The sequence below is a fragment of the Trichomycterus rosablanca genome, chromosome 2 (assembly GCF_030014385.1).
Source record: "Trichomycterus rosablanca isolate fTriRos1 chromosome 2, fTriRos1.hap1, whole genome shotgun sequence".
Lineage (NCBI taxonomy): Eukaryota > Metazoa > Chordata > Actinopteri > Siluriformes > Trichomycteridae > Trichomycterus > Trichomycterus rosablanca.
In genome coordinates, this window is record NC_085989.1 from 9,216,124 (window position 1) to 9,231,518 (window position 15,395).

At 40.9% G+C, this 15,395-nt stretch overlaps 1 protein-coding gene across 8 annotated transcripts; it reads right to left on the minus strand.

Moving 5' to 3' along the window:
- Window positions 1–1,694: 1,694 nt before the first annotated feature.
- si:ch211-288g17.3 (RNA polymerase-associated protein CTR9 homolog) lies at window positions 1,695–12,088 on the minus strand. Of its 8 annotated transcripts, XR_010014964.1 has the most exons (4): window positions 11,825–12,088; window positions 6,229–7,569; window positions 5,206–5,341; window positions 1,695–2,760 (listed from the first exon to the last, which is right to left on the minus strand). XR_010014964.1 is itself a non-coding variant. In XM_063010952.1 (3 exons), the coding sequence occupies exons 2-3, from the start codon at window positions 7,499–7,501 to the stop codon at window positions 5,325–5,327; spliced, it is 1,209 nt and encodes a 402-aa protein (XP_062867022.1). In that variant the 5' UTR covers window positions 7,502–7,569; window positions 11,825–12,088; the 3' UTR covers window positions 5,253–5,324. The 8 variants fall into 8 exon arrangements, 7 of the variants coding, with proteins under 7 accessions (XP_062867022.1, XP_062867020.1, XP_062867021.1 ...); XM_063010952.1 differs by lacking the exon at window positions 1,695–2,760 and having other exon boundaries at window positions 5,253–5,341; window positions 6,310–7,569; XM_063010950.1 differs by lacking the exon at window positions 1,695–2,760 and having other exon boundaries at window positions 5,259–5,341; window positions 6,298–7,569.
- Window positions 12,089–15,395: the final 3,307 nt, after the last annotated feature.

The following is a 15,395-nucleotide window of genomic DNA, read 5'->3' on the forward strand; positions in this document are numbered from 1 at the left end:
AGTAACACCCTGGATGGGGCGCCAGTCCATCGCAGGGCAGACACACACACATACACACACCCATTCACCTACAGGGCAATTCAGTGTCTCTAATTAACCTGACTGCATGTTTTTGGACTGTGGGAGGAAACCGGAGCACCCGGAGGAAACCCACGCACACATGGGGAGAACATGCAAACTCCACACAGAAAGGACCCGGACCGCCCCACCTGGGGATCGAACCCAGGACCTTCTTGCTGTGAGGCGATTGCGGTGTTTGACGTGTGCAGCCGAATATGTGAGAGTTTAGATTGTTGTACCTGGTTTGTGTTGCATGTTTCAATATATGTTGCCAGCCTGGTTCACAGGTTATTCCAATTCATCCTAAACTTGCTGGCAAATCAACCGGCAAGTCATAGACCAAACTTATCCGCAGCAAACAGCATCATGTGAAAAGTTACTGAGATCTTTAGTACGTATTACTTGTACTGCTGCCTCGTACCTCACTGTGAAATCAGCATGGCTGTTTGCTTAATGTGCTGCACCTGTTAGCAATGGGTGTAGCTTAAACAATCCAGCCTGCTAATTAGAGAGGGTGTGGTAAAGACAGAAGTATGTGAACATTTGACCACAAGCTTATTGGACCCCTTTGCAGCCCCATACGCAACAACCTGTGATGCACTGTGTATTCTGACACCTTTCTATCAGAACCAGCATTAACTTCTTCAGCAATTTGAGCTACAGTAGCTCGTCTGTTGGATCGGACCACACGGGCCAGCCTTCGCTCCCCACGTGCATCGATGAGCCTCGGCCGCCCACTGTTCCTTCACTGGACCACTTTTGATATATACTGACCACTGCACACCGGGAACACCCCACAAGAGCTGCAGGTATGGAGATGCTCTGACCCAGTCGTCTAGCCATCACAATTTGGCCCTTTGACTCACTCAAATCCTTACGCTCGTCCATTTTTCCTGCTTCTAACACATCAACTTTGAGGATGAAATGTTCACATGCTGCTTAATACAGGGTGTCCCAAAATGAACTGACATTTTAATTTTTTAATAAACACATTTTTTATTTGAACATTAATAATGTTTTTGCTTTATTTGAAAGTGAAGACATGGAGTTTACGTATGAAACAACACCACCTCGACCGTGGCAGCACATGTTCAGTGTTTTGATGAAATTTTCCATGACACGTTGACATAATTGCTGAGAAATTTCAGCAATGTTGTGTCAAATTTCTTCTTTGAGGTCCTCAATGGATTGTGGTTTGCTGGTGTACACTTTATCCTTAAGATAACCCCAAAGAAAGAAGTCTAACGGCGTCAAGTCACATGATCTTGGCGGCCAATTCACATCACCATTTTAAAGTGAATTTCTACGCGTTGTTCGATTGTGTACCTTTTCATGATTTAACCTCAACGTTTACTAATGACAGCAATTAAAAACCTCTAACTCTGGTTTTGCTGTGAAAAAATGGCGGCAAATTTAAAATGTCAGTTCATTTTGGGACACCCTGTATATCCCACCCATTTACAGGTGCCGTGATGAGATAATCAGTGTTATTCACTTCACCCTTGAGTGGTCATAATGCTATTCCTGGTCAGTGTATACTGTACTGTGTATTGTAATTGTATGTTATCAGATTTTCTCAGGTATATTAACAGACCAAGTCAATACATACATAATACACAGTGTACACAAGGGAAGTGGGGGGAGGGTTTGTTTATTAGGATTTTAACGTCATGTTTTACACTTTAGGTTACATTCATGACAGGAACGGTAGTCACTCATTACACAAGGTTCATCAGTTCACAAGGTTACATTAAACACAGTCATGGACAATTTAGTATCTCCAATTCACCTCACTTGCATGTCTTTGGACTGTGGGAGGAAACCGGAGCACCCGGAGAAAACCCACGCAGACACGGGGAGAACATGCAAACTCCACACAGAAAGGACCCAGACCGCCCCCACCTGGGGATCGAATCCAGGACCTTCTTGCTGTGAGGCGACAGTGCTACCCACTTAGCCAGGGGGGGAGGGTTAAATGTCTTAGAATATTCTAGAAACAACAGGAATTAAATTCCACCCCCCCCCCAGTTCCCATTACAGAGAAGAGTCAAAGAAGAGAACATGGTTGAACATAGCATTTTATTAAGGTCGAAACAGATACACAAGTACTCACATCAAATAGCATCTAATGATTATGCATACAGAATTATGCCTAATCCGAACATTAAAAGGTCAATATGCTACAGCGGAAGACGAGTCTAAGTACTTCCTGTATATTAATACATCTACACTAAGCAAAAAAGAGCAGGTCAGTAATCAAAGGTGGAAAACAGGTAGTTTATATACAGCCGGCTCCAGAAGTATTGAAACGACGAGGCCAATTCATCAGTAATCAGGTTACTCGATGATAATTGAGTAATTGAGATTTAGCTTTCACTTCGCTTTCGTCCATTTAAGGGTGACTGACTGGTGTTACATTACGTCCAATACTTTTGGAGCGGACTGTATATGGTTTCTACCAGGGACGTACACATTCACTGCTTCGATTTAAAAAAAGGAAAGAGCAAAACAACTTTACAACCATGTACTTAAACTAACATAGCAATAGCATATCCAACAATCACTAGTTGCAGACTGAAAAATCTCACACATGTAGGCTGTTCCATGTTTGCACTTTAACAATCTGTGTATGGCAAGGTCTTGATTATAGCACTCAAGTAGCCGTTGGGCAACTCGGAGTTTTCCGGCCCCGTCTCCCATCTGTTAAATGTATTGAATAATTTTGATAAGTATTTAAAATGACAGAGACAATTCAGGTATAGGGAGAACCCCACACCTAGAGAGAATTTAATAACCTTGCTGCTTTAGTCATTTTAAATCCACAAGCAGGTATAAAAAGACAAAAGAAAACAGTTGTGACAGTATCTATATCAGTAGGGATTTTTTAACTGAAATGCCAGCCACAGTTTTACAGCAAACATTACATTTCGTGGGTACAAGCTAAAGTTTTACAGCTACACAGAGGTAAAAATGACATTTTGATTACAAGAAGAGCTTTGAAATACTCTCTCTTTAAACGTCGGCTGATTTTTGTGACCGTGTTATCTAATTATCAGATATTTCTTGTTTCTACACTCACTGTCCATTTTATCAGCTCCACTTACCATATAGGAGCACTTTGTAGTTCTACAATTACTGACTGTAGTCCATCTGTGTCTCTGCATGCTTTTCAATAATTAGGACTCTCCCAGGACCACCACATAGCAGGTATTATTTAGGTGGTGGATCATTCTCAGCACGGCAGTGACACTGACATGGTGGTGGTGTGTTAGTGTGTGTTGTGCTGGTATGAGTGGATCAGTTTTTAAACACCTCACCGTCACTACCAAGAATATCCAGCCAACAGCGCCCCGTGGGCAGCGTCCTGTGACGACTGATGAAGATCTCAAAGATGACCAACTCAAACAGCAGCAATAGATGAGTGATCGTCTCTGACTTTACATCTACAAGGTGGAACTAAGTAGGAGTGGACACAGTATTTAAAAACTCCAGCTGCGCTGCTGTGTCTGATCCACTCATACGAGCACAACACACACTAACACACCACCACCATGTCAGTGTCACTGCAGTGCTGAGAATGATCCACCACCTAAATAATACCTGCTCTGTAGTGGTCCTGACCATTGAAGAACAGCATGAAAGGAGGCTAACAAAAGCATGCAGAGAACTAGATGGACTACAGTCAGTAATTGTAGAACTACAAAGTGCTTCTATATGGTAAGTGGAGCTGATAAAATGGACAGTGTGTGTAGAAACAAGGAGGTGGTTTTAATGTTATGGCTGATAACCGTTTGATGATTTGCATTTTCAGTAGTCGGCTTGTCTGAGGGATTTGTGAAGAATTGTAGCCCAGAACGATTAAATATCTAAAATCTAACTAAGAGGTGGTGTAAAAAAATAGACTCTTAACAAACTCTAAACGTTTTCTATTCACATGGGGGGGGGGAAACATACACTGTAAAATCCTGTTCATGGAACGTTTTCATTTTGGACACCATAAATCAGGGCAAGTGTTGTTAATTCATGCAGAAATCACACAATCATGAAATGCAACATCACAGGCATTTTATAGATCGATATTACATACAATTACCGTGTTACCTTTAACAAACGGAAACGTTAAACCAATATTTAGGAGAAATACTCGTATACCAGAATCAGCCTTACAAACACACAATTGAGTACAAGCAAGCCACTACAAAATTCTAACTGTACTGTACATGGCAGATCAGAAAGAAAGGAGAAGAGGGAAGCCACTTTAAACACCAATTAACTACAACTGCTTTGCCAAGTTGATTTGTCTGTCTGTCTGTCTTTTTACAAACATGAATGTTAGACATGGACGTACTGTAGTCTAGGTCAGGTTAAATCAAACGTAAATGCAATGCCCACAGCTACATAATATTCAAAACGTACATACGAAAAAACAACCGTCTGCAGTCCCTTTTGAGCTTTTTGTCAAGGGACTATCTAGAAATGCTAACCTAATGTTGACTAATCTAACGTCAGCTATTCCAGTACAGAATTAACATTAGCTAACATTATCCTGTCCTACCTTAACACTGTGTCGAAATACCAACAGATCCCCGTTGGTAGATGTTGCACCAACATATCCACGATAATTTCAATGCAAACAAAATAAGCCAAGATTAACATCAGCACCAGCAAGATAAAGCTAAAAAGGCAAAATCTAAGTCTCCAGCAAAATCAGATCCTCTTTAGATGCATGTGGGCATGTTTTCGGTACACCCTCAGCTTTGTTGCCTTAATGGTAACGTGTCGTGGTTTTGATCTCAATTTGAATTTGACAGCTCACGCCCAATTGTCAGTTTGTCAATTATTTATGAACATTTCTTAACCTACTGCTTTTGTATTACTGCTTTTGCTGTATTACCTACTGCTTTTGAGAACTCTCAAGGATTCAAGACTGCTGGAATGTCCTGATCAGATCCACTGACATGCCTAAAGCTATTTAAACGTATTTAAATAAATCCGGGATGCTTATAACCTATAGAATAGTCTGTTTATTGTTTGTTTATTAGGATTTTAACGTCACAGAAACGGTAGTTATTCGTTACACAAGATTCGTCAGTTCACAAAGTTATACCGAACACAAATATTGACAATTTTGTATCTTCAATTCACCTCGCTTGCATGCTTTGCAGGAAAACCGGAGCTCCCGGAGGAAACCCACGCAGACAACGGGAGAACATGCAAACTCCACACAGAAAGGACCCGGACCTTCTTGCTGTGAGGCGACAGCGCTACCTATAGAATAGACCTGAAAACAGAAACTGAAAGGATTTAAATACAGTTGAGTCAAGTTCAGACGACACCTGAGTTGAGATAACACAAACGTTTTAGTACTACTATTAAGTCCATAGTACATATTCATTAAATGTCAGATTTGAGTAGCTTATTTTGGATACTTTAAATCTGAACTGCACAAAATGTATCCAAGCAAAGTGGGAGCTGAGTATTAATTGTAAGCAAATTAAAGGTATTCGATTATTACAAGCTAAAATTGTAGCATAACAGTCACAGCAGTGCTGTATTGTGATGGGACCTGTAACATCTTTTGGCCAAATGCTTTTTTTAATTTTAAAAACAGGTATAAAGCAATAATCGTCCTTTTTTTAAGCGTTTAGGTTTCACTTTATTTTAATCAATTCACACTAGTGTATAAAGAACATCACCTCCTATAGATCTAGATCATGCTGTTCATATGCCCTATCAGCTGAAAAGTTACAAAACAAGTGAATTGTGTCTGAAGTCTTGTATTAGGTGTCAAAAAGTCTTCTTCACTGAAAAAAAAGGTTTAATAATAAAATGCTTATTTTAATAAACAGCTTAAAAGTATCCATGCAATCAGCCTGTATGTACTCAGGTAAGTGCCTAAGGTTTACCACTATTACATTTATTTCAGAATGGGACTGGATCTGTATTTGCACATACTTAGGGTTTACATTCAAATAATGAAAACGTCATTCAATTAAAAACAAAATACAAAAAAAGCAACACAAAAGTACAGGGGATAACTGTGCTGTTAACTTGTGACAGAACCTTAAGCAGATGGCAATCAACTTGTAAGAATTCGATTAAAAACATGTTCAAAAATATTCTGTGCTCTGACTCAAGCAATATTTTACTTCTTTTTTTGGGATTTACCTCCAACCCTCGAGAAAGCATTCTTCCTGCTGTTACTCTCATGAACATCCTTAACTAAAGCTTGTTTACCATGTTTCTCACCCTCATCTAACACCTCCTCATCGTCCAAAGTCTCCTCGCCGTGGTCAGCTTCATTCTCGCTGGAGTTTTGGTCTTCGGCATCTGCTTCCGTCTCCGAGGCAGAAGAGCTACGGGCTCGTTTAGGAGAGGGGGCATCGTTCACCTCACTGTCCTCTTCCGATTTCGAGGCTTTGTGGTGGCTGACCTTTTTGGGACGGCCCCTCTTGCGAGGCTGGGCGCTAACGGAGACGACACTGCTGCTGCTACTGAGCTCGGCGTGTTCGATTTCACTCACGCTCTCAGCAGGCTTGGCTTTTGCTGATCCTGGTGGTCGGCCTCTTTTTCGAGGAGCTCCGTTTGAGTCCTGTGATTTGACTTGAACTTTAATTCCGGAACCTGGAGGACGCCCTCTTTTTCTAGGAACTCCGTTTGTTGTCTGCTTTGCAACCTTGACCTTATTACCAGATCCTGGTGGGCGTCCTCTCTTTCTAGGAGTCCCGTCTACTAATTCGGGTAAACTCTTCAGCTTGTTTCCAGAGCCTGGGGGTCTTCCTCTTTTTCGAGGGGTTTCGCTTGCATCCTGCCTGGGTTGTAGCTTGACTCCGGATCCTGGGGGTCGTCCTCTTTTTACAGGGACCCCATCGATCAATCGTTTTGCTGGACTGAAACCTTGAGGCCTTCCTCGCTTCTTCTTAAACGAACCATGCGGCCGTCCTCTCTTTCGAGGCGCGTCTTCACCAGGCTTAGTGGCCTTCTGTAGGCTGGTCGGTTTATCGTCATCTGAACTGTTGTGTGTGGAAACTCTTTCGCTGGATTCAGTTTTGCGTGGTCTGCCTCTACCCCTTTTCATCTTTGACTTGATTACGACTGGATGGATGCGTGGTCTTCCAAGAGGCTTTGAGAGCTTTCGTTTCCTTCCTAATCGTGACATTCTCTCTGCTTCTTCTTCTGGCGTAAGGGGGATCTTCCTCGGCCTTCCCGGAATCCTTATCTTTTTAGGACGGCCACGCTTCCTGTGTTTCGGTCTTATCAATAGTTCAGGTGAAAAGAAATCCACTTTTTTCGATGTTCTGACATTATTGTCAACCTCTTTTACAAAAACGACATTTTTCTTAAAAGACCCGCGAGGTCTACCGCGGCCACGTTTGCCAGGACTGGAATTTCTGTTAGACAGAGTGTTGTCAGAATCGTCCTTCTGTTCGGCTTCCATCATGATGTAATTTTAGGCTTACTGAGGGTCTGGGACCTTCACCCAGGCTCGCCTTTTCCAACTGTTAGGATCTGTAAACAAAAAAGAGCTCATATTAAGAATTTAACAATAATTTCTAAATATAGAAATCCTAAATGCCCCCACCGCAATTTTTTTACTTGTTTACAAACCATGAGGCTGCCACAGAAACTATTTCATTCTGACTTATGTTTTATTGTTAGCCTATGGTACAAGAAAAACAGATTCTTTATTGAAAAGTTAATGCATGTTAATTAACATTGAGAGTTTTACATAGCATTCGCTGGGCAGAGGTATATTAGTGGTTAAGGTACTGGACTAGTAATTAGCAGGTTGCCGGTACAAGCCCCACCACCGCCACCACCACCTAAGCAAATTTACCTTCTGTGGTAAATTTAAACTTTCCAGGTCAATCAAAGCTTGGTTAAGGAATCAGTCCTGTAATAATCTGAAGTAACCTTCTGAGTCTCTAGATTTATACCACACAGTAAATCTTTTTTATTTATAGAATTTCTTTATAGAAGTAGCACAAAAGCCATCAAACCTTTTGCAGGAAAAGAATAAGTGAAGGTTTGACACAAGAGGTGTCAGAAACTTAGTGAAATTGCTTAGAAGAAGTCAAATAATGTTTCACAAAGTACTGAGTCTAATAGAGCACATGGACATAATGGTCAAAATGTATCTTATTAAAATTGCTTGTAAGTATCAATAAATTAAGATGACTTTTTCGATATTTATCACCATGCACACCTTTTATGGTGAGAGGGAGCAATACTGATTTTATATTTTGAATGGAAACGATGAGGGTAGGAGGAGTAGTAACTGGTCGTGTCTGAGAGAGAGCTTATAGTCCGGATTTTGCGCCATCTGATTTCCACCTTTTTGGGCGCTCAAAGAAGCTTTAAGAGGAAGAAGATTTTCATGTGACTATGTGAAGGAAGTGGTGCATTAGTGGCTACGTGCTCAACTGAAAACATTTCTTGCTGATGGCATTAAAAAAGATGGTACGACGCTGGGAATAATGCATCGAAAGGTGATTATGTAGAGAAGTGATGTAATTTGTTTTTGAAATTCTTAGAGTTCTTAGAGAAATAGAGTTTAAAAAAAAGTGTGAAAAAAATCTATCTATCTATCTATCTATCTATCTATCTATCTATCTATCTATCTATCTATCTATCTGTGTGTGTATATAAATATACATATATATAAATGGCATATAAAATACCACGCACACTGTTTGCGACTGCTTTACACATACGTACAGTATATATAATATATTATGTTATATAGAAATCATTTATTTTATTATTTTCTATATTAAGAAATTTAAGGAATATTAACTAAACCAAATAAACTCAACAAAAATAATGCATAAATACGTATACGAACTGTTATTTTGGTTTTGTTATATATTACTTAAATTTAAATACATAGAGAGAGAGAGAGAGAGAGAGAGAGAGAGAGAGAGAGAGAGAGAGAGAGAGAGAGAGAGAGAGAGAGAACACCAAAAAACTAATAGCAGTTCATATAGTTTAGTTTTTTGGTTTAGTTGATATTCCTTAAATGTATACATATATTATTTATATATAATAATAGTATGTTATATATAAATTTAAAATTTTAGTTTTTTGGTTTACTTGATTGTTTGTTTATTAGGATTTTAATGTCATGTTTTTTACACTTTGGTTACATTCATGACAGGAACGGTAGTTACTCATTACACAAGATTCATCAGTTCACAAGGTTATATTGAACACAGTCATGGACAATTTAGTGTCTCCAATTCACCTCACATGCATGTCTGTGGACTGTGGGAGGAACTTACCCACTTAGCCACCGTGTCGCCCTGGTTTACTTGATACTCCTCAAATTTGTACATTATATATATACACAGTGTATCACAAAAGTGAGTACACCCCTCACATTTCTGCAGATATTTAAGTATATCTTTTCATGGGACAACACTGACAAAATGACACTTTGACACAATGAAAAGTAGTCTGTGTGCAGCTTATATAACAGTGTAAATTTATTCTTCCCTCAAAATAACTCAATATACAGCCATTAATGTCTAAACCACCGGCAACAAAAGTGAGTACACCCCTTAGTGAAAGTTCCTGAAGTGTCAATATTTTGTGTGGCCACCATTATTTCCCAGAACTGCCTTAACTCTCCTGGGCATGGAGTTTACCAGAGCTTCACAGGTTGCCACTGGAATGCTTTTCCACTCCTCCATGACGACATCACGGAGCTGGCGGATATTCGAGACTTTGCGCTCCTCCACCTTCCGCTTGAGGATGCCCCAAAGATGTTCTATTGGGTTTAGGTCTGGAGACATGCTTGGCCAGTCCATCACCTTTACCCTCAGCCTCTTCAATAAAGCAGTGGTCGTCTTAGAGGTGTGTTTGGGGTCATTATCATGCTGGAACACTGCCCTGCGACCCAGTTTCCGGAGGGAGGGGATCATGCTCTGCTTCAGTATTTCACAGTACATATTGGAGTTCATGTGTCCCTCAATGAAATGTAACTCCCCAACACCTGCTGCACTCATGCAGCCCCAGACCATGGCATTCCCACCACCATGCTTGACTGTAGGCATGACACACTTATCTTTGTACTCCTCACCTGATTGCCGCCACTCATGCTTGAGACCATCTGAACCAAACAAATTAATCTTGGTCTCATCAGACCATAGGACATGGTTCCAGTAATCCATGTCCTTTGTTGACATGTCTTCAGCAAACTGTTTGCGGGCTTTCTTGTGTAGAGACTTCAGAAAAGGCTTCCTTCTGGGGTGACAGCCATGCAGACCAATTTGATGTAGTGTGCGGCGTATGGTCTGAGCACTGACAGGCTGACCCCCCACCTTTTTAATCTCTGCAGCAATGCTGACAGCACTCCTGCACCTATCTTTCAAAGACAGCAGTTGGATGTGATGCTGAGCACGTGCACTCAGCTTCTTTGGACGACCAACGCGAGGTCTGTTCTGAGTGGACCCTGCTCTTTTAAAACGCTGGATGATCTTGGCCACTGTGCTGCAGCTCAGTTTCAGGGTGTTGGCAATCTTCTTGTAGCCTTGGCCATCTTCATGTAGTGCAACAATTCGTCTTTTAAGATCCTCAGAGAGTTCTTTGCCATGAGGTGCCATGTTGGAACTTTCAGTGACCAGTATGAGAGAGTGTGAGAGCTGTACTACTAAATTGAACACACCTGCTCCCTATGCACACCTGAGACCTAGTAACACTAACGAGTCACATGACATTTTGGAGGGAAAATGACAAGCAGTGCTCAATTTGGACATTTAGGGGTGTAGTCTCTTAGGGGTGTACTCACTTTTGTTGCCGGTGGTTTAGACATTAATGGCTGTATATTGAGTTATTCTGAGGGAAGAATAAATTTACACTGTTATATAAGCTGCACACAGACTACTTTTCATTGTGTCAAAGTGTCATTTTGTCAGTGTTGTCCCATGAAAAGATATACTTAAATATCTGCAGAAATGTGAGGGGTGTACTCACTTTTGTGATACACTGTATATATATATATATATATATATATATATATATATATATATATATACACACACACACACAGTAAATTAACAAAAACAAAAAACATAATTTATGTATACATATTTATGTATTATTGTTGTTTAGTTTTTTTTGTTTAGTTTATATTTCTTACATTTATAAATATATATAATATTTTTATATATAATATATATAATATACATTTATAAATATATATTAAATTAACAAAAACAAAACTATTTATAAATACATATTTATGTATTTTTTTTGTTTAGTTGATATTCCTTAAATTTATACATATATTATTTATATATAATAATATTGTTATATATATAATTTTTAAATTATAATTATATATATATATATATATATATATATATATATATATATATATATATATATATATATATAATATAATATATGATATACGATATATGCACGTCTGTGTAAATACAGTAGTGGAAAACACTGCGCGCGGTATTTTATATACCAGTTTTTTGTGGTGCTAAATTACTTTATTAAATTAAAAAAATAATAAAAAGGCTTAATAAATAGCGAAAACATTAATTCTTAACATATTTATAATACATGACTTATTCACCCAGCTCCAGTAAATAACGGCCGTAGTTTCAGTTAATGAAAGAACTGCAGTTAGCATGCTGGCTAGCTTATTCAACGGTAGCGAACTAATATAACTTTTCTTCGAAGAAAACGGTCCGCTAGCAATTCACTATTAAATACCACAATATTTTTAAAATAAAGCTACTTACTTAGTTACCTTTTCTGAGCAGAAATGTGCAGTTTTCTCTCATGCATTCAACAATAATTTCTGCAGACAGCAGTACGGAGCGAGCGGGCTGTTGTGATTATTTGAATGCGAGCGTCTCTTCCGGTTCCTTTCGCCTCTGTGTAGCTGTGCGGTTTGGGTGAACATGTCGCCCCCTGTTCTCGTGGGTGATTAGATGCACTAGCAGCTATGAGTGTCATGCTAAAACAGGGGTATCGAACTCATTCTCACTGAGGGCCACATCTGCATCATGGTGGCCCTCAAAGGGCCGATTGTAACGTATCCTGCTGTGATTGCAGTCCGCCTTTTAAGTCTTGGACAATGTGTTGTTTTTCTGGAGGCTAAATTCTGTTTTTGTTGTCAAAATGTAAAACTTATACTGTATATTTATAATGTACAGTGTATCACAAAAGTGAGTACACCCCTCACATTTCTGCAGATATTTAAGTATATCTTTTCATGGGACAACACTGACAAAATGACACTTTGACACAATGAAAAGTAGTCTGTGTGCAGCTTATATAACAGTGTAAATTTATTCTTCCCTCAAAATAACTCAATATACAGCCATTAATGTCTAAACCACCGGCAACAAAAGTGAGTACACCCCTAAGAGACTACACCCCTTAAATGTCCAAATTGAGCACTGCTTGTCATTTTCCCTCCAAAATGTCATGTGACTCGTTAGTGTTACTATGTCTCAGGTGTGCATAGGGAGCAGGTGTGTTCAATTTAGTAGTACAGCTCTCACACTCTCTCATACTGGTCACTGAAAGTTCCAACATGGCACCTCATGGCAAAGAACTCTCTGAGGATCTTAAAAGACGAATTGTTGCGCTACATGAAGATGGCCAAGGCTACAAGAAGATTGCCAACACCCTGAAACTGAGCTGCAGCACAGTGGCCAAGATCATCCAGCGTTTTAAAAGAGCAGGGTCCACTCAGAACAGACCTCGCGTTGGTCGTCCAAAGAAGCTAAGTGCACGTGCTCAGCATCACATCCAACTGCTGTCTTTGAAAGATAGGCGCAGGAGTGCTGTCAGCATTGCTGCAGAGATTGAAAAGGTGGGGGGTCAGCCTGTCAGTGCTCAGACCATACGCCGCACACATTTACATTTTCAGCATTTAGCAGACGCTCTTATCCAGAGCGACTTACAGAAGTGCTTCCATAGTGAACATTTCATTCCTTAAGTTTAGATAGACAACAGTCGAAGAACACAACTCTGCTAAAACCTGTTAGAACCAAAGTGCCTTTTTTTTTTTTTTTTTTTTTTAAATGGAAAAGATTGGAATAAAGTGTTAGTAAATAAGTACAAATCAGCCTAAGTGTTTAGTAAAAAGGTGAGTTTTTAATAGTTTTTTAAAGACAGCAAGAGACTCAGCTGTTCGGACAGACAGAGGAAGTTCGTTCCACCATTTGGGCGCTAGAACAGAGAACAGCCTTGATGCTTGTCTTCCTTTAGTCCTGGATGGAGGCTCAAGTCGAGCTAGACTAGAGGCTCGGAGGTTGCGTGGTACAGAGCGGGGTTTGATTAGACCCCGAAGGTAGCTTGGGGCTGGTCCATTTTTGGCTTTGTAGGCGAGCGTCAGTGTTTTAAACTGAATGCGTGCAGCTACAGGAAGCCAGTGAAGAGAACGCAGCAGTGGGGTGATGTGGCAGTGTTTAGGTTGGTTAAAGACCAGACAGGCAGCTGCATTTTGAATGAGCTGTAAGGGTTTAATAGTGACCATGGGAGCTCCTGCCAGGAGGGAGTTGCAGTAGTCCAACCGAGAGATTACAAGTGATTGCACCAGAATCTGGGTAGCTTCTCTGGAGAGAAATGGCCGAATCTTCCTGATGTTGTACAGGAGGAACCGGCACGATCTCGTCATGTTGGCTATATAAGGAGAGAAGGTCAGCTGGTTATCCAGGACAACACCAAGACTTCTTACCTTATCAGATGGTCTAATCTGGAAGTCATCCAGAGAAATGACTAGGTCCTGGGTTGGAGACAGATCTCCAGGAATGAGCAACATCTCTGTCTTGCTGGGATTAAGTTTTAGATGATGAGCTGACATCCATTGTGAGATATCTCGCAGACATGCTGAGATGCGAGCTGAGACTTGCGTGTCTGAAGAAGGAAATGACAGAACAAGCTGAGTGTCATCTGCATAGGAGTGGTAGGAGAAGCCATGGGAGGCTATGACCTTACCCAGAGAGCGGGTGTAGATAGAGAAGAGAAGTGGGCCAAGTACAGAGCCCTGAGGAACACCGGTTGAGAGAGTGCATGGGGTAGATATGGATCCCCTCCATGACACTTGGTAGGAGCGCCCTTCCAGGTAGGAGGCCATCCATTGCCATGCTGAACCTGTTACTCCAAGGTTGGAGAGAGTGGTCAGGAGAATGCCGTGATTCACTGTGTCGAAGGCTGCAGAAAGGTCAAGAAGAATAAGAACAGTTGACAGTTTGGCTGCTTTGGCTGCATGAAGCTTCTCAGTAACAGCTACAAGTGCTGTTTCTGTAGAATGTGCTGCCTTGAAGCCAGACTGGTACGGATCGTGGAGATCATTCTGAGTAAGAAAGGCAGATAGTTGGTTATAGACAGCACGTTCAAGAATTTTGGATAGAAAAGAGAGGAGTGAGACAGGTCTGTAGTTGTTAATGTCTATAGTGTCTAGTGTAGGTTTCTTAAGAAGGGGAATGACCTGAGCCTTCTTAAAAGCAGTAGGGACAACACCTGATGTCAGGGAGTGGTTGATGATGGGTGTGATGGAGGGGATTAGGTCCTGCGAGAGGTCTTTGAGGATGGTGGATGGTATAGGGTCAAGTGTGCATGTAGTGGGATTGCTGGATGAGAGGAGCTGTGTAACCTCATCCATGGTGAGTGGGGTGAAGCTGGTGAGTGTGTTGGTGGGTTGAGGGTCAGTTGAAAGTGGGTCAGTCGGAGACAAGGATTGATTGATTTTGTCAATCTTGTCCTGGAAGAATGTTGCAAAGTCAGTAGCAGTGAGAGAGGCAGAAGGGGGAGGAGGAGGAGGGTTCAGAAGAGAGGAAAAGATAGCATGAAGCTTACGTGGGTCAGCAGCAGATTGTTCAAGCTTGGCTTTGTAAAAAGATGTTTTTGCAGCAGTCACATCAGATGAGAACCTGGACAGCAGATCGTGGTAGGAGTGGAGATCAACACCAAGCTTAGATTTCCTCCACTTTCTCTCAGCTGCCCTCAATTCTCTTCTGTTGCTGCGCAATGCGTCTGAAAGCCAAGGAGCAGGGTGAGAAGGTTTTCCTCGTTTGAGGGTAGGAGGACAGAGCTGATCGAGAGATGTTGAAAGAGAAGAAAGTAGAGTATTAGTTGCAGAGTTAAGTGGAAGGGTAGCAAGAATGTCAGGGTTAGGTAGTGAAGTTAGGATGGTGGAGATCAACAGGGAGGAAGATAAAGAGTGAAGATTGGGGCGTGTTGTAAGGGTGAAAGTGTGGTTGGAGGTAGGAAGAGTTGTGAGACAGAGAGAGAAGGACACAAAGTGATGGTCAGAGAGGTGCAGTGGGGTGACAGTGAGGTCCAGAACAGAAGCTGGACGGCTGAAG